The sequence below is a fragment of the Rhinopithecus bieti genome, unplaced genomic scaffold (assembly GCF_001698545.2).
Source record: "Rhinopithecus bieti isolate Rb0 unplaced genomic scaffold, ASM169854v2 scaffold_5022, whole genome shotgun sequence".
NCBI classification, from domain to species: Eukaryota; Metazoa; Chordata; class Mammalia; order Primates; family Cercopithecidae; genus Rhinopithecus; species Rhinopithecus bieti.
In genome coordinates, this window is record NW_016804965.1 from 253,787 (window position 1) to 278,181 (window position 24,395).

The following is a 24,395-nucleotide window of genomic DNA, read 5'->3' on the forward strand; positions in this document are numbered from 1 at the left end:
GGATGTGTTCTTTCAGTTTTTCTAGTTGCTGTCAGCAGGAGGAACAATTGGTACAAAGAACAATTGGTACAAATTACCTAGTCAGTGAGAACCAGGAAACTCCTGATGATCACTTACGTCTTTGTTGTCTTCTTTCAACTATGTTAATCCCGCCAAAGGCCTTACATGCTATTACACAAATAAGCCAAAGACAGCCTCTGTGTATTGGCCCCTAGCTTTTTAAAAATTTCTTAACTGCAGGCTGAAACCCCGTAGCTCAAAAGCCTGCCAGCACCAAAGTCGGATTTTTATACATCTAATTGTTTATGTATTTATTCTGAAATATTTTTAAAATTTCAATAGCTTTTGGAGTACAGGTGGGTTTTGGTTACATGGATGAATTGTGTAGTGGTGAGGTCTCAGATTTTAGTGCATCCAACGCCTGAGTAGTACACATTGTATTTTTTTATCCCTCACCCCCTTCTACCCTCCCGCTTCTGAGTCTCCAAAGTCCCTTATATCACTCTGTATGCTTTTGTGTATCCATAGCTTAGCTTATAAGTGACAGCATACGGTGTTCTGTTTTCAATTCCTGAGTTACCTATTTAGAATAATGGCCTCCAGCTCCATCCAAGTTGCTGCAAAAAAACATTATTTTTCTCTTTTTTATGGCTGAGTAGTATTCCATGATATATATGTATCACATTTTCTTTAGCCACTCATTTGTTGATGGGCACTTAGTTGGTTCTGTATCTTTGCAATTGTGAATTGTGCTGCAATAAGTACATGCATGCACATGTCTTTTTGATATATTGATACATTGTGTTCAGTAGTGAGACTGCTGGATCAAATGGGTAGGTCTATTTTTAGATCTTTAAGAAATCTCAAAACTGTCTTCCATAGTGGTTGTGCTAATTTACATTCCCACCAGCAATGTATAAGCATTCCTTTTTCACCACACCTGTGCCAACATCTTTTGTTTTTTGACTTTTTAATAATTACCATTCTTGCAGGAGTGAAGTGGTATCTCATCGTGGTTTTAGTTTGCATTTCCCTTATGATTAGTGATGGTGAGCATTTTTTAATATGTTTGTTGGTCATTTGTATATCTGCTTTTGAGAAATGTCTATTTAACACATCCAGTTATCTAAAAAATAGCCCAACTATCAGATTTCTGGCCATGTAGAGCCAGTCTGCTTTACCTACCCTGCAAAACCTCATTCCACTTCTGCTGGCTATTGATAAGATAGAGCTTTTTGGTTATAGGATCTCAAGCTTTTATAGCTCTTTGGAGCTGTCTGACTCAGAGACCTGCCATGCCATTGCATGACATAACTAGACCCATAAGCCCCCGTTTTGACCCCCTCTTCCTTAGAAGTTCCCTCACCCTCATCTCCTGGATGGTGGCCCTTCACTGAAAACCCCTGGGCAGTCTTATGCTATGAGGGCCCTTCTCACGCAGCCATATCCAAGCACGCAAGCACCAACAAAGCTTATTATGTGTTACTGCCTCTTGTAGTCATATCTTTTCCCTTGATCAGCCCCCAAATCCTTTAAACTCCCTACAAACACTTCATGCACTTATACCTAGTACAACTGCCCTCCCACAAGAAGCTTGAGTACAGTATGTGGCTGAAAATGCTAGCGGGGCTTAGGGACTCAGGAGCCGTTGGGCCAGGATTAGTCTCTGTCCTTCATAAGGGACAGAATAGAAAGCTCAGGGCACCATTTGGTTTCAAATTGCAGATTGTGATGCCAGTGCTACCCCTGCTGTGTAATTATTTCTGAAACACCTGCTACCATAGTACATGATTCAAGTACTTTGACCAGCAAGGCCCCAATGAGGACACACTGAAGGCCACATTACACAATCCTATGATTTTCTCACATTTGCAGATGGAATATCTGAGCAACTCACCCCAGCCATTGTTTGAGTGTTCTCTCATTTTCTGGGATGCAGTCACCTTTGTGATTCAAGACAGATGGCATGAGATAACAACAGGAACCATAGATGATGATCTATTTCAGAGAATTGGTCTTTTCCCGCATACAGAACCATATGGAGAGTCAAGTGCTGACCTCTAGTGGTAGTGGAGATGGTGAAACCACTGTATCTCAATAATTGCTTGACAAGTATTGTCCCAAATTTTTACTAGAATGTGTATTAACTTGACTTTATGAGGCATTATACTTGATTTTTTAAATGTAAGGGTTAAAAACACAACAATACTTAATCTTTTTTTTAGGTAGCTTTCTGGTCATTACAATTTTTTCCTATGGCTGATTAAGAGTCAGGTCATTATCCTCCCTAATAAGGTAGAAAGAACTGGAATATTTGTGCAAACACAATAGATAAAATACATGTCCAACACCAATCATAAAGCACTCCTTTAGGGGATGAGGACCTGAACTTCTGACACCAGTGGGTCACTGACAGCTTTTAGCAAGCCACTAAGATTTCTGTGTACTGTATAATATAATCCTTTTCCCACAACCTACCAGCCCCACAGCTCACTCAGAATCCGTAGGCTGCATACAGCTCAAAACATCTGTATCTGGCTCAAGCTCCCAATAAAAGTTTCTGGGCACCTAACTTTACTATGTTTCCTGGGGGAAAATTTACATTTGTGGTTTTTCTTCAAGCCAGCAATCTCTACTGAACTAGAAGGTCAAGGGAGGATAAGACTGGAGTGTAGGAGAAGTGGCTGTATAGACTTCCTCCATCTGATATCTTGTCTCCTATTTTCAATAACAGCTCATACCACCGGTTCTAGTCAAAGCTCTCAGTAAGCACTTGCTCTCTGTAGGCCTTCCTCCTGCCAGCTCCTGGCTTAAGCTCCAGTGACAAAGCTCCAAACAGGTCCTGGTAGTTTTCAGAAGCAGTTCCTGCCAATAGCTCTTTTCAGGCTCTCAGTGTCTCCAGTCTTTTAGTTTTCTCAGTGCAAAAACAAACAGCATTATTCTCTGATCTTTATGTCAAGCTCTCACTTTCTTCTTCTTCCTAAACCCATTTTCCCCAAACTCACTTTTAAACCTAATAAGACCTATTTTTCTAGACTGGCAGTCTCACTGACAATTTCCTTAACCATACAGGCTGAATCTTGTGTTCATGCAGTTGAATGCTACTCAAACCATCTTACTCAATTCCTTAATCATTCTGATTTACTGTTTCAGTCCCAAGAAGATGACATTAGCCACTCACTAATTCCACTCCTGTTTCTGTGCTGACCAGCATTGCTGGAGAAGATTGCACAACCATGTAAACTGGAGCCAATAAATTTAGAGTTTACTACATAGAGTAAAATTTAATAAGGTTGAAAAGGTATGTCTCAAAGACAAGCAAAACAAGGGAGAGTATAGTGAGTGGGATAGATGAACTTGAGCATAGGGTTCATATTAATGAATACAATGAATATATATATGTATATTCATCTCTCATAGTATAATATAAAGAATTATCCAACACTAAATAGATATTGAGTGAATGAGTGAGTAAAAAGATATGGATCGTAATGATTCCAGCACCCAGGAATGACTGAGTTTGGCACTGTTTGAAGAACTAAGAGGCCCGATCAAGTGAAAGACTTGACGAGGGAGAAGGGAGGTTATGCAGGCCACCGGAAGACAACTGTTCCAAGTGGGCTGTGAGTATGGCCTCACATACTCTTCTTTTCAGTGGAAGATTTTAGAACTCAGGAAACAAATTAGTGCTTGATAGAGATTAATGTCAATTAATCTTGTGAGCTTGAATCATCAATCTGCCTTGTAAATATTTACAATTCTTCTATTAACTATGCATTCCCCTGACATTTACACTTAATTCATAAGCAGCCTCTGTTTTCACCTGTAATTGCTAATAAAGATGGGCAAAAGCACCACAGATTGGGGTTGCCACAGATCATTATGGAAATAACACTCTTTTCCGCTTCTTTTGAAAACAGAATTTGCCTCACTTTGGACTACACTGAGGCAACTCATTTCTGCAGAATTGGAAGATAATTTCTAGAAAGTTCCATGTAAAATCAAATGAAAAAGAAGAGTCAGCCAAGTCTTCTGCTGTCATGTGAATCAGAATACTTGGTACCTTGTCAACAAGGAGAAATTAAGCTTACACAGAGACCCAAGTGCTAATGTGTAAAGTAGTTCACTTTGATTTTTTTTTTTTTTTTTGTTAAGAGTCTGGGTCTCACTCTGCCGCATAGGCTGGAGTGCAGTGGTGCAATCATGGCTCACTGCAGCCTCAAACTCCTGGGCTCAAGAGATCCTCCCACCTCAGCCTCCCAAATAGCTAGGACCACAGGCACATGCCACCATGCCTGTCTATAAGTTGATCTCTAATTGGGGTTTTGTTTTGTTTAGAGAGAAGTCTTGCTCTGTCACCCAAGCTGGAGTGCAGTGGCATGATCATAGCTCACTACAGCCTCAAATTTCTGGGCTCAATTGATCTTCCCACTTCAGCCTGCTAAATTACCGGGATTACAGGCAAGAGCCACCACACCCAGCCTCACTCCAATTTTGTGGCTCTCTAAAAAGCCGGGGAAGAGCTAGATCTTCGTGTGTTTTCTTACGCAGCATTTTGTTAGCTCTTGCACCCAGCATGCCAGAGAAACCAGTCAGCCTCATTTTGGGGCATCTTAATCTTGTTTCTAGTCCACTTCAAAAATGTACGTATTGGTGTAAATAAAAACCAATGTTTATGTTACAAATGAGATTTTAAACACTGAAGGTACATTATCTAAATTGCAAACCTGGCTGTTTTTTACAGTTTTCCTTTTCTCATCCCCTAACTACTTTTCACTTGAAGGTCCCGGAATCATACAAAACTTCTCTGGTTCCCAAATGGAAACTAGTATCTTTCCTTGCTGATCCGCCCCTCCTCTGTTTACTGGGTCAGTAAATAACTCCCTGTTCAGCAAAGTGACCAAACTAATTATTTGAGAAATGGTCCTGAAGAAGCTGAGATTACCATCAGGGAGAAAACAGACATTCTATATTGTCTAATTCCTTTTTGCATTCAGCAAATGCTAGCATGGTGCTAGGGCTGGAAGTACAATGAGAGACCAGGCACAGTGTCTGCCCTCAAGGAACTGATGGAGTGGGAGAGGCAGAAAAGCAGCAAGGGAATTACTGTCTGTGAGGCTGCAGTGCTCTGCTGGGACAGCACACGGGGCCAGGGAGCAAATGAAAGGCCCCAGGAAGGTGCTTGGCTGTGGCCCCGCAGGCCGCCACTCCCCGAAGCCACCTGAATGCCTCCTTGTCATCACTCTGGGTGGGATGTTTGGGTTTCTTTTGTCCTCCCCACCCACAGTTAAATTCTTTTTGCTTACACACCTCTTAAACTAATAATGAGAAATTGTGTCCCTTCAACATTTTTAACTTGGTATCTAAAATTCTTTATAAGATTAAACAGATGGAAAGAATGTAATTTTCAGCATATTATAAACATCAGCATGTTAAAATAAAACAGTTGTAACATTCTTTTAAATGTATTCAATGGAATCTAAATGTCACATAATCTAAATATCCTCTACATACACACACACACACATTCTGTATCCATTCCTCTCATTCACATACTCACACTTCTTGGCACACCACCCTGCACCCATGCCCTAGCTGAGTTTGGAAACTGCCATTCTGTAGGGTTGGTTCTCAGACTCTTGTGTATCCTTTGTAGCACCCAGTACCCATGCGCCAGACTTTGGCTAAACATTTTGCATGCATCATCTCATGTAATCCTCCACAATCCTCTGAGATCGGATCATTATCTGCACTTTACTTATGAAGAGAATGAGGCTGAGAAAAGTGAGTTGAATTCAGGTCTTTCCGAATATCTTGCACTCTTTTTTAGATATGGGATCTTGCTGTGTTGCCCAGGCTGGAGTGCAGTTGCTATTCACAGGCTCAGTCATAGCATACTACAGCCTCAAACTCCTGGGCTCAAGAGACCCTCCCACCTCAGCCTCCTGAGTAGCTAGGACTATAGGCAAGTACCACCATACTCAGAAATATCCTGTGCTCTTAACTGCTACATTATATTTAGGATACATTTCAATTGAGTGATTTTAGTGTTTATGTGAACATCTCAAAGAGAATGTGGAACTTCCAGCACACTCCTAACACTCCCTACCCTCTTCTGCTTTTCTTCACAGCATTTAGCAACATCTGATATGCTGTGTGTCTTACTTATTTGTTCATTATTAAGCCTCCCCCTTCCCCTGGCCCTATTTAGAACAGGTTTAAGGAAGCAGGAATTTGGTCTGTTTTGTTCACTGCTATTTTCTCAGTACCTAGGACAGTGGCCAACACTGAGGCAGTGCTCAATACATATTCGTTGAATAATGAACAAGACTTGCTGGTATAAAGCCATTGATAGTGTCAGAGACTGTAGATATACTGGTAGTTGCTACGTGCTCTGATCAGCCTTCTTGGCTTCTGCTATCGTTAGGTAGCAGTGTGGATCAACAATCTAACGACTTTGGAGTGAAGGTCCTTTATGTGCCAACAAGAAAACAGGAAATCTAATCATACACACACAGTACTTGCTAAGCAACAAACAGTAAGATGACACATTTTATTTACCTGTTTCAACACAGAATCAGGTGGCCTTGCTGCAGGAATATGGTAGGGCTGCTCTTTGAGTCATTATCACCCATTGTTCACTGCTCGGGGTTAGGGCACATCAGGATGTGTTTGGAAAACTGGTAGCAGTGGCCTCCCAGAAGTTCCACAGAGCTGAAGAGGCTTCCAGAAAGGAATCCAAGCCATGACTGTGGCAGCCCCAGCTGGGTACATCTAAAGAACCAGTGGGACAGACTGACACAAACCTCTCTTAGGTTGAGGAGGGAACTGTAGAATCTCCTGGAAAAGAATGCCTCTTAGGAAAGAAAGAGCCAGGTGTGAAGACCTTGACACAGGAGCAGGGGACACTGTTGGATAAGATTGAGAGTCTAAGCAGAACGATACTACTGCTAGTGTCTGGCTCACCCCCTGAGCATGTGTCTGGGTCCTAGAGAAAAAGAGAGCTACAAGGAAAACTGGAAGGAGCTTTTCTACCATGCTTTGAACTCACACGGGGCTCTAACAGATCATATCACAAAGAGGAGGGAGGGAGCCATCCCCTATGCCCAGCCTCATCCCTGCCAGAGGTACAGCCCAGCAGGCTTTGGTGCTCCCTCGGCTCTCAAGGTAAACAGCAGAAAAGGCTTCTGGGCCTGAAGGAGCGGTCAGAGGATTTGGGGACTGAGTAGCTGGCAAGGAGCACCAGCTGCGCCTACCATGCCTGGCAGGGAGGTGCAGCTAAGTGGCAGGGGAGCTGTAGCAGCAGAGTCTAGCACCCAGGGCTGTGTCTAGCAGTGACCGTGGGCATGCCAACACAGCAAATGGCAAAGCAGCATCAGCTATAGGGTGGCAACATGGCTTGGTGGACAATGCCACTACATGGAGATGAACTGGCTCCCAGGCCCTGGAAGACTTCCTCAGAGGAGACTCCTAGAAGAAGGATGACAGAGACTCTGCAGTGAACCCAAGTTCTCAAGTCACTTGAAAGGGTCTTGAGCCTGAGTATTGAGGTTATATAGAGAGCAGTCTTTGAGTTCCTTATTTCAGCAGTCTCCCATCTCCCCAATTGTTCAATCATCCCACCGTCCACTAGTGGCTCCCCCTTCTCCTCACTTCCTTCACTAGCTTTCTAACTCAAAATTCCTGTTGGCTCTTGGAGCAATATCTAAATTAGGTGGAAAGGCAAAACATGTCAGTTTAAAGTTCAGGCAAATGTATGAATGATGGATAACCTCCATCATTCTAGGTCTATCTGAATTTTAAAAGATTAACTCAAATAAGTATCCTTCAGACAGCATGATAAGGGGGAGACTTAAGACTTTTAGGCAGTGGGAGAAGAGGGTAAAATATTTGCTTATCTCATGCAAATGCTGGTCAGATTAAGTGACATGATCTAGCAATGATAAAATTGGATTAAATGAGCCTTAGACTTCAATCCCTTTGGGATGATTATGATCTGCAATACTAAAGGCAGATTTATTCCATAATGAAGGCCCTGGATGACACCATACCATGAGTTTCACCCTGTGATATGTCACTTTTGACTTGGATCACAAATTCATCTCATGCTAGATAAATGGTTTTGGAACAGCAGCACCAAAGGGCAGGATAATTTTAGACTTGGATGTTTGTTCATTCACAATAGTACCTGGTATTTTCACTGTGCTTTGCCACAAAGAGCTTGGCATCCCTTGAAAAAAAAAATGATCTCATTTCTCTTCACAAAATGTCAATAAGGCAAGAACTTCAATACCTGATGGATTGGCACAGTAAAAGCCTTCTTCTTGTCACCTTTCCCAGCTGTCCTTTGAGGTAGCCGGGGACTCCATTTTATCAGCTGACTAATGACATATGGTTGAGTTTCAGATGACATAGGAAAAAGTGCTTTATTCACAGGAAGACTCTATGATAAAGATCTACAAATAGACATGGAAGGGACTGAGACAGGTCTTTGAGGCTGCTGTTTATAGTTAATTCTGTAAAAGAATGAAGAACTGGAGATACTGATAATTTCTTTCCCAACTTTGTCCCCTTTATTTTAGAGAACACTGTCCCTTTCCCTTCCGGCAAAAGTTGGATCGCACTTCCTTGCTAAGTGATAGTGGGAAGTTGTGATTCCCTGAATCAGAGCTAGTTAGACATGAATGTGCATCTGATCTGGCTGGATCCATGAGATTCTTGCTCCAGGAATCTGGGATCAGGACATGCAAATACTGAAAAGGGATCAGGAACCAAGATTGTTTCCCTTTCCCCACTTCTATCTACCTTTCTGGACTATGGGGTTTCCCTCTCCGAGAAGTGAAAATTTGGTTTTAAAAAGACAGCCTTGATGGGAAACAACTTAAATATCTATCAATAGGAAACTAATTAAGCCATGGGACATCCATGTCATGGAATACTACATGGTAATATGAAAAGAATGAGAAATCCTTTCATGAACTGATCATTCCTTGGAATTATCTTTAAGATATATTGTTAAGAAAATACAAAGTACAAGCTAGGAGGGAGAACACACCACCATGTGTAGAAGAAAGGAAAATATAACATATATGCTTAGGCTGTTTACACAATATAATTATTATGTGAGGGTTTAAGGCTACAAGTTTTAGATAATGGGACTTGGACAATTGGGGAGATGGTAGGCTGTTGAAATAGATTTTAAATTTTCTGTTTGTTTCATTTGTTTCTCATTTTTCTTGTTCTTTTTTCTTGTCTTTCTGTGGGTTATTTGAACATTTTTAGGATTCCACGTTGATTTATTTGTGGTGTATTGGAATGTGTCATTTTGTGTGGGTTTCCCAGTGACTGGGTATTATATATGTGTATGCGTGTGTGACATCACAATCTATTGATATCAGTTTGAGTGAAGGTGCAAACCTTACTCCCACTTTGGCTCCTTTATCCTCCCATTTTTAAATATCATTGTTTTGAGTGTCACATGGTATTATAAATTTTGTCCCAATCATCATACATGAAAACTCACTAGAAAAAGGATAGTCTTTTGTATTTATCCATATTTCTGCTTTCTCCCTTGTTCTTTCCTTCTTCCTGATCATCTAAGATTCCTTCCTTTATCATTTCCTTTCTTTTGAAGAACTTCCTTTAGCTATTCTTTAAGAGGAGATCTACTAGTGACAAATTCTTTTAGATTCCCTTTATGTGAGAATGTATTTCCCCTTCACTCCTGAAATATAGTTTCACCAGATACAGAATTTTCTGCTGACAGTTCTTCTCTTTCATCACTTGAAAAATGTTTTGTCACTTTCTTCAGGCTTCTGTTGCTTTAGTCGAGAAATACGCTGCCATTCAAATGGGTGTTTGGCCATGCATTGTTTCTCCCTGACTGCTTTCACATTTTTTTCTTTGTCTTTAGTTTTCAGAAGTTTAATTATAATGTTCTTGTCATGGATTGCTTTGGGTTTATCCTGTTGGAGTTCTCTCAGCCTCTTGAGTCTGTAGGTTTCTATCTTTTGCCAAATGTGGGCAATTTCCAGCCATTACTTCTCTGAGTACTCTTTTAGTCCCATTGTTTCACTCCTCTCCTTCTAGGACGGCAATGCTATAAATGTTGGGTCTTTGTTATTGCCCCACAGGTTTCTGAGACTCTGTTTTTAGTTTATTGCTTATCGGTTGTTCAGATCGGGCATATTCTATTGATCTGTCCTCAATTTCTATTCTCTGTCATCTCCACTGTACTATTAATCTTATCCAGTTAGTTTTATTATTTATGTTTTGTTTTTTTTTTTTTTTTTTTTTTTTTTTTTTGGTTCTGTAGTTTCCATTTGGTTCTTTTTTGTAACTCCTATTTCTTCACTAGGAATTTCCATTTTTTTACTTGCTTCAAGAGAATTTGTCATTACTTGTTGAATTATTTTATGATGGTTACTTTAAAATGCTTTTCAGATAGTTCCAACATCTGGTTCATCTCAGCACAGGAGTTAGCTGATTTTCTTTTCTTATTCAATTTATGATTTTCTCGCTTCGTTGTAGGATGGGTGATTTTGTTTGTATCTGTATATTTTGGCTATCATGTTGGGAGATTCTGGTTTCTATTTAAATTGTTTTACTTTAGCAGGCAGTCCCCTTCTTTAGGTTTAGCATGCAGGTTCTAGCCTACTTTTGTGAGTGGTTCCAATAACAATCTACTTTTCAGAGTCTTTATGGTGCTTCTTCGGTTTGTTTGGTTTGTCTCCTGCTTCTGAGGCTCCCAACACTCCTTGTTGGTAGTAGCTGAGGAACCAGGTGCCTTTAGTTGAAGGAAGGGAGTCTCCAGCCTGTGGGGACAAAAGCATTCCTGGGCTGGGTGCTTGTGGTGGAATCCCCCTTACTAATGTCCTCTGCCAAGTGGGGTCTCTAGGTGAGAGAGAGGAGTCCTAGACTGGTGGTGGGAAAAGAGAGCACTTCCCCGGCAAGACGTTGATGGAGGGCTCTCAGTTGGTGCCGCTTGCTGTTTCTGTGGGGCTTGTCTAATGTTGTTGGCAGGACTTCTGTTCAATTTGGAAGAAGAATAAGGCTAACTGGATGCCTTCTCTTGCTAGATTGGGTATTGGGAAAAGCTGGGCCTGGGTTATCTTTTGTTGGGTTGGGGTGGAGGGGATTATAAAATGCCCTGCTGCTATGACCTGGGATTTCTGACCAATTAACCTTCCTCTTTCTACCTTTCAGAGTTCTCTTTTGGTTGTCTCTTGTGTTATTTCCAAGGTTTTTAGTTGTGCTTAGCAGGGAGAGAAAAGTTTACACCATCTTGCTTAGACTGGAAGTTCTGTATATATGCTTATTTATTTATTCCAAGACACAGTCTCACTCTGTTGCCCAGGCTGAAGTACAGCAGCATGATCTCGGCTCTCGGCTCACTGCAACCTCTGCCTCCCAGGTTCAAGTGATTCTCTTGCCTCAGCCTCCTGAGTAGCTGGGATTACAGGCATGCATCACCATGCCCAGCTAATTTTTATATTTTTAGTAGAGATGGGGTTTTGCCATGTTGGCCAGGCTGGTCTCAAACTCCTGACCTCAAGTGATCCACCTGCCTTGGCCTCTCAAAGTTCTGGGATTGCAGGTGTGAGCCACCGTGCCCGGCCTATATATGCTTATTCAGACATAAGATCTCTCTAGAAGGGTACACAAAGAATCGATAATATTGCTTCCCCGGGGAAGTGATTTGGGGAATATGAGGTAAGAGAAAGACTTTTTTATATACCTGTTTTCATTTTAATAAAATGAAAGATTATCTTTTTAAAAATAAAATGCAAAAGAAGAAAGAAGTCTTCTAACTCAGCCTTGTTTTCAAGAGCACAGCCAAATATTATAACAGTGGCCAAGTTGTGTATGGATTCAACAGTTGGTAATTTTATTAAATTTCACTGATTTTAATTTCACTATATTGTGACTGCTTTGATCCAGATCCCACAATATAAGAATCATATTCTCAGTGGATTTCCAGCTTGCTCATACATTTTGAATAACTTGCAGAATACAAATATGTAATTTAGGGAGAAGTAGATGCTTTTGGCAGCATACTAGTACCCTAATCACCTGAAAAAATAATATTTGTATGACATTAAAACAAAATTAATAGCAAGACACTAATTGCATGAATAGACTTTATGTTGTAATTGTTAAATTTGCAAACAACTCAGCATAATTAATGCCTTAATTAACATATGACCTGAAATTTTAGCTTACAAAATTAATAAAGACAATTAAGAGTCACATTTTTAAAGTAAAGTGGATTTTAAAAATTACAAGGAAGTTGGATGTCACTTTTTTCCCTCCCCGTTTTGGGGAGCAGTTTTGTAGTTATTACAAAAATCAGTTAACTGACAATGCAATTATGGCATTCCCTCCCACCTCCCCTCACCCAGCACAATGTCCCAGCCTGAAGCCTTCAGTCAAATTCAGTGATCTTCAGCCAAGGACGTCCACCAACAGGTGTGGGCAGCTCCCAGGCACACTCCTTTGGATAGGTCTAGGGCAAAATGGAAATGCAAAGACTTTTCTCTCCCTAGCACCTTAAGGGAAATATAAACTAGAAGGTTGATATTCACTTTGATCAGACTCTACCATTTTCATGTAACTATTTGGTTCCAAATTACAGTTCGCACCATTGTCATTTCTTCTTCAAAACATGCTTCTCAAAGGCATTTCAGTCCTACAGTTTGCCAATGGTGAAGGTTCCAATCCAAACCCAGAGAATTTCCCATTAATAGAAAAATATAGAGACTCAATAAGTATTAGTGGGCTAAGGATTTGGAAAAAAATTAGATCTGGAATTTGACCTCATTCCTTTTTCATATTTTAGCATATGAAATATGCCAAAATAAACCTCAATTGGATCAATATTTAGTGTCAAAGCAAAATCATAAACGTGCTAGAAGAAGATAAGGTGAATATTTTTATAGTGCTGTAATTGCAAGAGGTCTTTTAACCATAATTGGTAAAACAAAAGTCATAAAGGAAATGACTAACAAATTTGTCTAATTTTAAACTTCTGTACAGTAGGAAAAAGCACATAGGTTAAAAAAACCTAATTCAAGACTAAATCAAGAAGTAACTGATTAAAATCTGAAAATTTACTTATACTTTGATTCTTTTTTTCCTGTAAAGGCATAGCTTTTTACCTCATAAGAAAATAAGTAATTGAAAATATGCATTATATATATGTACATTAAGTATAAGGAATAAGTAAAAGAACTTACGTGTTCAATAACAACTTGCAATGTGACTAAATAAATTACAGAATAACTGTAGGCTAACGCCATTAAAAATCAGACTATTTAGTAACATCAAGATATTTTCATGATAAGACCTTGTTTTAAAAAAAAAAAAAAAGTAGTAGTCCAGGTGCAGTGGCTCACGCCTGTAATCCCAGCACTTTGGGAGGCCAAGGTGGGAGGATCACCTGAGGTCGGGAGTTCGAGACCAGCCTGACCAACATGGAGAAAACCCATCTCTACTAAAAATACAAAATCAGCCAGGCATGGTGACAGGCACCTGTATTCCCAGCTATTCAGGAGGCTGAGGCAGGAGAATCACTTGAACCGGGGAGGTGGACGTTGCGGTGAGTCGAGATCGCGCCATTACACTCCAGCCTGGGCAACAAGAGTGAAACTCCATCTCAGAAAAAAACAAACAAACAAACAAAAAAACAAATAAAAAAGAGGTAGTTGAAGAATATAGACTAATACAACCTGATTTGTAAATGTCTTTTCTAGATAGAAAAAAAAAGACTGGAAAGAAACAAAATATTAATGATAATTATTACTAGAGGTAGGATTATGGATAAATGTTATTGCCTTCTTTTTTGGTAATTTGCAAATTCTCTACAATAAGCAAATTAGTTTTGTACTCAACTTTTTTTTTGCAAGTTGGAAAACAGTTTAATCATCAGTCACCAAAACCCACAGGTGTATCTTAAATGTTTACAAGCACAGATTATTCCACTATTTCTGTTATCACCATGTCCTTCACGGTAGCGTATCACAAGTCAAAAGTTTCTGGTTGTTTCATCTACTTAAAACTATATGTAAGAAAGAACATGAGTCTTAGCAAATTTAGGCTTCAATGTGAAACTGTCAAGGCTCTTCTGGCACTTTGGGAGGCCAAAGTGGGAGGATTACTTGAAGCCAGGGGTTCAAGACCAGCCTGGACAACAAAGCAAGATCCCATTTTTTAAAAAACGATTTAATTTCAAAAAATTAGCTAGGCCTGGTGGTCTTGATAGCCTGAGTAGCTAGCCTGAAGTCCTAGCTACTCAGGAGGCTGAGGTGGGAGGATTGCTTGAGCCCGGGGGTTCGAGGCTGCAGGGAGCTGTGATCAGACCACTGCACTCCAGCCTGGGTGACAAAATTGATGCCCTATCTCTAAACAAACAAGCAAACAAACAAACACTCTCCTGGAAAGATTTTCTCTCTCTGAAAGCAGCTGCCTTGTCCAGAAGGTGGTTAAAGTCCACACATCTTTCTTCCTCCAACTAGCCAAAAGACAGTTAAATACCTCAAAATGCCCTATGAGGTCCCAAAACATTGTCAAGACAAGTATCGGACAGGCTACATGCCTTACAGGTGGGACAAATATCAGAATTTTGAGAAATTCATTAAACTCATCATGGAATTCTTGGAGGACTGACATACTACAGCACCAGTGCAGAATATCTCCTGGAGTAGGAAGCCCTGAACCAGTGTTTCTTCTGTCACTGATAGGCCTTTCTAGACTTTGGTGTAGAAGCAGATGATTTTTTTTGTGTTTTGAGTTGGGGATTTGTCCCTTCGACTTTAATTTTACAGCTTCCCTCATATGTTTGGGTTGTAGTAGTGGCATTTCTCCCTCAATATTTTTTTATTCCTTGGATACTTAAAAAGACATTTCAAAGTTTTCCAAAAATAACGAGCTTGGAACTAGACTATAAAAGCTCAAAAGTAAGGGCTTGAGAAATGTGGCTTATGAATACAGCATTCCACCAAACTCCTTTTATTAAAAAAATTCCTCTACCTGACTCAGTGATGCCATATCAGATGGGTTAAATGACAGTGGTTGGCAGGGCGTGGTGGCTCATGCCTGTAATCCCAGCACTTTGGGAGGCCGAGGTGGGCAAATCACCTGAGGTCAGGAGTTCAAGACCAGCCTGGCCAACATGGTGAAACCCCGTCTCTATAAAAAAAAAAAAAATTAGCTGGGCATCGTAGCACGTGTCTGTAATCCCAGCTACCTGGGATGCTGAGGCAGATAATTGCTTGAACCCGAGAGGCGGAGGTTGGAGTAAGCCAAGATTGAGCCACTGCACTCCAGCCTGGGCGACAGAGTGAGACTGTCAAAGAAATAAAAAAAAAAAAATGAACTGACAGTGGTCGGTTCACTCATTTCTCTCTCTCTCTCTCTCTCTCTCACTGCAGGTCTAAGACATAGGCTGCCCTTTCCTAAGGCCCAGCACCATCAGTGAGTTCTTTCATAAAATCAATGCCATGCCTGTCCATTCCTCACTCCTATGTTGTAGAGCAGGGAACATTAGATCTAAAATTTGGATTACCCGGTCTTAGCAAGAAGCTTATGTCTTTAATGGAGGCACCTACCAGTCACAAAATAACTATCACTAGTAGCACAAGAAAAGTCACCATTGAACTCTGTACCTGTAGGTTTTCTTAATTTCTTCATTTGATGCTCCCTTATGCAGACCAAGAATTTCGTATAGAGCTTCTCCTGTTGTTGACAGAGTCCGCTGTCTTTGGTTAGGTACGTTACATGCCATTTTCTAAGGCTGCAAAACTAAAGGAGAGAAAATAGCCATGAAGGTTATGCACACTACTTCCCACTCTCTAAAGGGGAAGACAGCTCATTTTTGACCTTTTGTAAAATGACAATCTGAAGAATAGTTGTGTGCCAACTGCAAAAAGAGGGGAGAAAAGGGTTAGGAGAGCCAAAAGCAGAGCTCTGAATCAGGGTGTTAAAGAATACAGGCAACCATGCAAATGGAACAGGGCTTTGTCCACACGGTTAAATAGAAGCAAAATGTCATCTAAACACCCAGTGAATTCAGAATTGTTGAGAATCAATCCTCACAGGCCAGGCAAATGTAGAGTTTTTTGGTCTTTTGTTTTTTCTGGAATTTGTTTAACTTCTTTTTCATATATTTTCCAAATTTAGCCAGCAACGGAAGTGGTGGATATGGGGCAAGCAGTGGCTGGGGGATGTTGTCCAAATTATGCTAAATTTCAGTTAAAAAGGAGGAATAAGTTCAAGAAATCTGTTGCACAACTTGATGACAATAGTCAATAACAATATATTATATATGTATGTGAAAATAGCTAGGAGAGTTGATTTTAAGTGTTCTCACCACACAACAAAAAGAGAAATGAACTAATGTGTTTGCTAATTAGCTTATCTTAACCATTCCATCATGTATGTACACATAAGGCAAAACATCACACTGTACACCATAAATACACACAATTTTTGTTTGTCAAATAAATAAACAAATCAACATAATAATTCAAATCCTAGGACTACAGAATACAGAGTTAGAGGCCATCTAGGCCATCTTAACAAATGCCTTTTGGGGTGTTCTGGCCAGAGATCATAGTAGTAGATAATTTTCCTATTTGCCATTTAATTTTTCTTTTCCTGGGGAGTGCATAGGTTCCCCACTGCAACTTGTGCTTTTCCTGACACCTGCCTCAGTCTTACCCAATCTCCATTAGTCCACCAGGTGGAAGTACCTAACCCAAGTCAGACCAATTAGAATCCTTCCCTAACATTTTAAAAACATAGAACAATCTCTCAGATGGTGAAACCTATACAATTGAACATTTGAATATTGGCGGCTGGCCTGAATTAAGAGACGGTGAAAGAGAGTGAGAGCCTCAGTGGGGTTCAGTTCCTGGCTCCGGTTGTTCTCGGGTCCACCTGCAACTCTTACCCTACAACAGTTTGTCTATCAACCCTTCCTTGAATTGGGCCAATAAAATTCCTCTCCATGTACAAATGTACACACATATTTTTTTCTTGTTTTTTTCTTGTTTTCAAGTTGTGTTTCAGCTAGGTTTTGGTCACTATCAACCAGGACTCCTAAGTGCTGTTACACTCTCTCAATTAAATACCAGTGGCAGCTCCCTGAGCATCGCCAAGCCAGACTAACTATTGTGGAAGTTTCTTAAATCACTGCACCTACTCTGCCTTTAAGTTGAATGTGGCTTCTGGGTACTTGGGAAAGAATACTTTGGGAAAATAATAGTGATAAACTAAGATATTCAAACCCAACAGATTCAAATGTGTTGTGTTGACATTTCTAGTACAGATAAGAAGAGTTATGTCTGCTTTATCGATTTTTCTCTATATGCAACATCCAAAAGAAACCATTTTGATAGTTTCAATTTGAGGGGAAAATGTATTTCCTCTTCATCATCTATGTCATAAAATAAGAGAGATGTCATGACTCCCATAAATCAACAGATAGTTGTAAAATCAATTTTAACAAGGCACAGAGAAGCATAATTTTCATGCTTGTGAGCACCGTGCTCTATGACTCACTCACTTTGATTGCTTCCTACTTGGATCTTGCTGTCACTAATCCAGGAAAGAGATATGCAGTTTACTGAAGATAATCTACTACACGGATTATGATAACACCCACAGCCGACAATTCAATTATAGTCATGCACCGCTTGACAATGAGGCTATGTTCCAAGAAATGCATCCTTAGGGGATTTTGTCATTGTGTGAACATCACAGAGTGTATTTACACAAACCTAGATAGGAGCACCTACTACACACCAAGGCTATATGGTATAGCCTATTGCTCCTAGACTACAAACCTGTACAGTGTGTTACTGTACTGAATATTGTAGTCAACTTTTTAACACCTAAACACAGAAAAGGTACAGTAAAAATGTAGTATAAAAGATAAAAATTGGTACATCTGTATAGGGCATTTGCCATAAATGGAGCTCAAAGGACTGGAAGTTGTTCTGGATGAGTCAGTGAGTGCGGGATGAGTGAATGTGAAGGCCTAGGTCATGACTGTACACTTTTATATAACGGGCAATGCAGTAGGTTTGTTTACACCAGTACTGCCACAGACACAAGTCATGTGTCACACTACATTATGACAGCTACAATGTCACTAGGCAATAGTAATTCTTCAACTCCATTACAATCTTCCGGGACCACCATTGTATATGTAGTCTGACGTTGACCAAAATGTTGTTATTCAGATGACTGTATTTATTCAGAAGCCTAAAGTGTGGGTTAGGTCTTCAGAGAGGTTGCAGACTAATATGGGATCCAAATGTATAAGCCAAAAATGAAACTAGTGTTCAGAGTCAGAGAAGTACCAAGTATAGAGATCAAACAGAGGAGGGATCTCCTAGAGGACAGGATTCTGCTTGGGAACCATGCCATTAGAGGCCTCGCTTTGTGCTTGGCACATATTAGGTATCAGGCAAATGTCCGTGGGGTGATTCAAGAGCAAGTGCTTAACTTGAGTGAGAGTGGGAGGGATGGCCTCGCAGAAATAGTGAAGCCTGAACTGAAAGCAATACTACCACTTGCTTCTGTAGAACTTGGTTCATATTTTTCTATTACAGCCCTTCTATCTAAGTCTAACCTCAGATCCGTATGGCCTTGGTGGCCAGTGACTCTCTTGGTCATCTATTTGCATAAATCAACATGAAGTAGGACTTCTGGGTTTGGGGGCTGAAAGAGGAGGGAGGAAATTTTGACTGGGATCTAGCTCAGAGAGAAGATGAGGGGAGTCTAGACTAGATGATGCCCACTGGTCCCCTGCCCTACCCAATAATGTGTTTTTGAGCTCCTCTTGGGGATAACTTAGAGACTGAAGAGATGCTTGCATGAGCACTCTGTAAAGACTAAAGGGAACAACGATTTGCAACTCTGAAACCATTTCATAGGGAGAGGCAGCACCCAGGCCAGGCTGGGCCAGCATTTTTCTACAAAGAAAGTAGCAACAGAGAACGTGGCAGAAAGTCAGGGGACACTGCTGCCTGCCCCTTCCCCCGCCCCTTCCTTCCTGCCCCTGCCCCTTCCTTCCCTCCTATCAGGCCTGATAGGAGAAGGGCTGGTCACAGAAGGCCCAGAGTCATTTCAGAAAGCATTTGCAATACCCGCTAGGGATACTCAGAAATATTTGGGGTGTTTGGAAGCTCCAGAATCACAATGTAGGAAAGACTCAGTACCAGCAAGGGGCAGGAAGAGTGAGGGTGGGCAGCTGGGTGGTGGGGTGTGGGGGGCCTTCCGGTTGCTTTGTATATACTTTAGCTGGGGTTAAGAAAGCATCATTGATTCAAATTTTAAAATGGGCATGGTGTGGACTAATGCTAAAGGAGAAAATGGGGATGAAGGGTGGACACTAATCTCCCTGAGCACTGGCACATCTTTGGGAGGATTTTGCAGGAGATGGGGCCCTGTATTTGTACAGGTGAGGTCTAGCAGCACAGCAAAATGAATAAATGAATACCAGGAAGGCCACATTTATTCCCACAGCCAATGGGCCTGGCAACAACAGGGTTTTTACGCTCAACAAAACATTATTCACTTAAATATCTCTGCACCACCATACTCTGAGCTCCTCAGGGGCTGGAATCCTATTTTCTATTAATCTTTGAAATGCAAGTGACATAGCACAGGGCTATGTTCCATAAAAGTCTTAAGAGCTGTCATATTGCATGAAAGGGAAGGAAAACAGGGAATTAGTCTTTACTGAGCCCCTCCTATGCACCAGAAAAACAACTTTCATATGTTGTATCATTTAATCCTGTTATCAGTACTTGGGGGCATCAGAGAGGCACCCCCAAAAGCTTAGGAATAAGATAAATAAAACTGTTTTCTAGAGTTAAAATGGGAGATCAGTGCCTGCTGGATCAGGAAAAAAGCTGTCTTATAAAATCATCTTAAAGAGATAAATGGCTCATGGGCCTGCAAGACCTGATAGAACCTGATTAACTGCATAACTGTAACTGACAGTGTCAGGTTCTTCTTGTGTTGGTTATTCAGAAGGATGAGCAGACACGGACAGGCAGAGAAAAACAAATGTGGAGGCCAATGCTGGCTGGGCCATCCAAGCGCTATTGCAAGGAAGGCGGGAAGGGACTCAGGCCCCATTGGCCAGGCAGTTGCTCTTGAGAAAAGCCCATCCAGCAATTTCAGCCCTCGTTGTTAAACACTGGACTCATCTAACTCCATGCTGACAAGTCTCCTGGCTACTATCTGGCATCCTACACAAATCTTCCTCAAGGAAGAGAATGCACCAGTCACATGGATTCAGTTCTTCTCACTGGTCTCAGGGACACTTCTATCTCCTGGTAAATGAATAAATTGGCATGTGATGATGATTTGTCTTGCCCTGAGATCCACCCACAAGGAGGACATGAATTGGTCACATTGACACAAGTGATCTTCTTCCAAGGATAACTGTTTCCCTTCATAAAATAATAGACATCCAGAGTTTGTGCACCACCCGGAGAACATGGCTGCAGGGAGTGCGGTCTTCAGCAAGGGCCTGCTCTCTGGCTGCCGCCAACTCAGCTGGTTGAGCTTCAAAGGCTGAGAACCGGACAGCCTTTCGCTGTTTTGACCACGGTAAGATCATGATGTGGTGATGAATGCTGTCATATAAAGTCTCTTAGAAGACCCCGAGGGGCAGCAGGCATATACCTCTCTGCTTTGCAATCTCATTTTATGGATGAGGGAAGTGAGTCTCCCAGAAGTAAAGCAACTTGCCCAGGTTCACAGAGGTGAGTTTTGAATTTAGCTATCTGGTTCTAAAGCCCATGTTCTTACTAGAGTGTCATATTGAATAACACTTGACATGTCTAAGATGCTTTACAATTTACAATTTCCCCCAACTAGTATCTCATCTAATCCTCACAAGAACTCTGAATAGCAGTGACACTGAACCGAAGCAGCCTTGCACTGTGTCCAGCTACAGGTTGTGAGGGGCCCTGCAGCTCTGTCCAGGGTGAGGGGCCACATGGAGGCGCAGTGGGATGTAAGGGCTACTGCAGCAAGTGTTTTCCCTCTGCACAGCCACTGAGCCTGCACGTGGACTAAGAGGGAGATCCTAACGGAGCTAGTTAGGAAAGTAGAGTTAGCTGGAAGTAGAGGAATGTGTGGGTTATGCAAGAATTTCAGAACTTCTGCAGGGAGCCCAGTTTGTAAGCCACACAGGAAAGAAGATTCCTGGCCTCTGGGTCAAAACCTCCTGAGGATCTCCAGGAAGCCCTGTGGCTCAGGGCTACAGGAAACACATGAGCCACAGCCCTGAGTGTTTCTAGTCTTGTTAAACTTACTCCTACCACCTATGAAAAACCACTCTCTCCTCTCCATTCCCAAACTCCTGGTTCTTATTTTCCCTGCTGACTGGGTGGTGACAGGAGGGGGGCACGTTAGGTTTGGCATTGGGCAGCACTTTTACTGGGTACACCAATGTTTGTGAGCGAAGCAGCCTAACGTTAGCATTCATGCTTTTCACAGAGGAAGACTCCGAGGTTTCTGGAGTTGAGGGTGCCTGAATCCTGTCCAGTATCTTTTCCAGTGTAAGGAAAGCAGCCCTGGGGAGCCTGCAAAGCCCTCTGGTGCCCTTTGAGGATGGTTTTCTCCAAGGCTGCCTCCTTCAAAATTATCCCAGGTGTGGAAAAAGAGAGATGGGTTCAAGCGGGGGCTGCTCCCAGCCCCTTCCAAAGAACAGTCCTGGAAACAGCCTGGAGCCTGTCTTTCCCTGCCCCAGGCCTTTGCTTCTCTACCCTCCCTTTTCTAGTACGGGAAAAAAAAGGGCAGATTCCATTTCTCAAAGTTTCATACCTAGAAACTCATACCCGGGAAAACACAGTAGCTAGCTAATTCTTTGGTTTATGATATTTTTTCCAATCATCACTTCATTTAGAAATTGAATCACATTATAATCTATTCCCGCTAAATGAAATCCAGTAGTCAACTTGTTTTACAATATGGATTGATCAATATTCAGAATGGGTAGTATAGAGCGTATATTGTCTGTTTCGTCTTCTTTTGCCCTGTTCCCAAAGATTTCCTTTCAGACAGACATCTTTTAATGAAGAAACTTTTTTAAAAAGTCCATTTGTATTATGTTAAAATGCAAGCAAAAGATAGTTGTTCAATGTAGGAAGTAGTTGGCTGACCCCGCAGACTGAAACACAAAGGAACCAAAAGATCATAAGGCCGCTTTGTGCCTCAAGCAGCAGCAACACACTACCTTTTCTGCCTCCTTGTTAAGTTGGAAACCAGATTCTTCATATATTATTGATTTCTATGATATTTAGTTTCAGATTCAATAGAGCAATACATTGAAACCTTTAATGGGTGTAAAGATGTTATGTCCTGAGAACGTAATAACATGAAAACTCTTCCTTAAGTAACCTTAAATAGTGGGCCCAAAACCTTTTTAAATTCCTTACATAAAATACAACTTTTAAAACCCCTTTTTCTGTAACCTTTTGAATTATAATATTCTTATGCAAATTTCAAGTCTTTATTATTTATTCATAGTCCCTCATCTATCAGGCATCCAATGGGGAGAAAAATCTTGTCAAGCAAAGTCATTAAGTGATTTAATTTTGAACATCCAACACATGATACTTAATCTTCTGAACTTAAAATTACTTTCTAACTGCATGACAAAGCCATTAATATTACAAAAAGCATTGACCTCTTTAGAGTGACTACCAAACCAGGGACTGCTCACGTGCCTCTTGATAATGGATGTAATCGAAAGAAAGTACAGCCCCCCAATGACAATAGGCAATGACTCAAAATGAACAAAAATTTTAAAGATTCTAATTCCAGGGGTCCTAAGAGTGCGGTTCTAAATTTTTCGTGTTGAAATGAAATCTTCATTTCGAAGCAAAAGAAGTTTCACTTATATCTATTATGTGAATTTGAAAAAATAGAAGAAGTCAAACTATGCCTTTCTTGGCAGGGTCCCTTCACAACGGAGAAAATGAATGTGGGCAGAGGAGATTAGATCATTAAACACAGCAAACACTCTCTCCATGGCATTCCCTGGGGAAATCAACACGCTTTGCCATTTTGTCATTACTTCTATGATTCCTTTGTAGAAATTCGTTTAGTGGAGCAAAATTCCCATAAGATACATTTAAGACAATGTATCTTAAAGCTAACTGCACATCCAAAATGCAAACCTTATGTTTAAAAGTAATAATTCTCCCTAGAATGATTACTTATTTGCTATTTGAAAACAATGGTCTCAGCCAGGCATGGTGGCGCACACCTGTAATCCTACTTCTTTGGGAGGCCAAGGCGGGTGGATCACCTGAGGTCGGGCGTTCCAGACCAGCCTGGCCAACATGGTGAAACCCTGTCTCTACTAAAAATACAAAAATTAGCCATGGTAGTGGGTGCCTGTAATCCCAGTTACTCAGGGGGCTGAGGCAGGAGAATCACTTGAACCTGGGAGGTGGAGGTTGCAGTGATCCAAAGTGGTGCCACTGTACTCCAGCCTGGATGACAGAGAACCTGTCTCAAAACAAAAAAAAAACCAAAAAAACAAATAAACAAAAAAAAAAAGGTCTTTTCTTTGCCCTAGTCCTTACATAAATGGCAACCTGAAGATGTGGCAAGTCAGAATGTTACTAGTAAACCACAGTACCTGTTCCTGGAATCCGGAACCCCAATTCTGTATCCGCAAACAGAAACGACTTGCTGTTTTCAACTGGTCTGGAAATAATGTGCAAGGAAATAAAAGAAGGCAACAACAAAAGCTGCTGTTCCATACCTGTTCCACTGTTTCAAAGCAAACAGCTGCTCATTTCCATCCTTCCCCCCTGTGCAGGGTTAAGCGGGTCAATAGAGTCAGGTTACTTTTCATTTGTTACTTTGCCAGCCAATTGGTTATCTCTCTGGAAAACACAACAAAGAGAGAATGAAACATGCATGACCTAAAGCTTGCAATTACAAGGCATCCACTGATACCAAAATATATGCCACATCCCACTTTTGATCCTTTGTCAACTGGTGCTTGGTTCAACCAAACACCACTGAAGAACTGCCTCCAGTGTCTCCAGCAGGACTCTCCATTAAGGAAATAAGCTCATCTCCTGACATGTGAAGTGGGTTCCTTCAAACTTCATTTTCTTTTTGGTCTATGGCTAGTACTGATCAGTTGATTTAAAATTACTGGAAAGACCATGCAACATTAATAAGCAGGAAACTTTAATTGCTCACTATTTATTAACCCAATATTTTCAAATATGCATATTTAACCCTTGTCTAGTTAACAGGCATTGAGTCACAGTACTGACTGCGGTGGTTTTAAGAATTAAGGCATCTGGTGCTAATGCCCATACTCTCACAGACATTAAAAATTCTCGTGA

The 24,395-nt window shown here is 41.0% G+C and overlaps 1 protein-coding gene across 3 annotated transcripts in view; it reads right to left on the reverse strand.

Annotated features, from left to right (window-relative positions):
- Nucleotides 1-24,395, reverse strand: part of DNAJC5B (DnaJ heat shock protein family (Hsp40) member C5 beta) — an 82,413-nt gene that overhangs the window by 38,046 nt on the left and 19,972 nt on the right. For all 3 annotated transcript variants that reach the window (XM_017870782.1, XM_017870783.1, XM_017870785.1), the window contains exons 2-3: nucleotides 23,798-23,921; nucleotides 15,663-15,798 (exon numbers count right to left, since the gene is read on the reverse strand). In XM_017870782.1, the coding sequence (XP_017726271.1) occupies nucleotides 15,663-15,781 (119 nt within the window). In that variant the 5' untranslated portion in view covers nucleotides 15,782-15,798; nucleotides 23,798-23,921. The remainder of the gene's footprint in view (nucleotides 1-15,662; nucleotides 15,799-23,797; nucleotides 23,922-24,395) is intronic.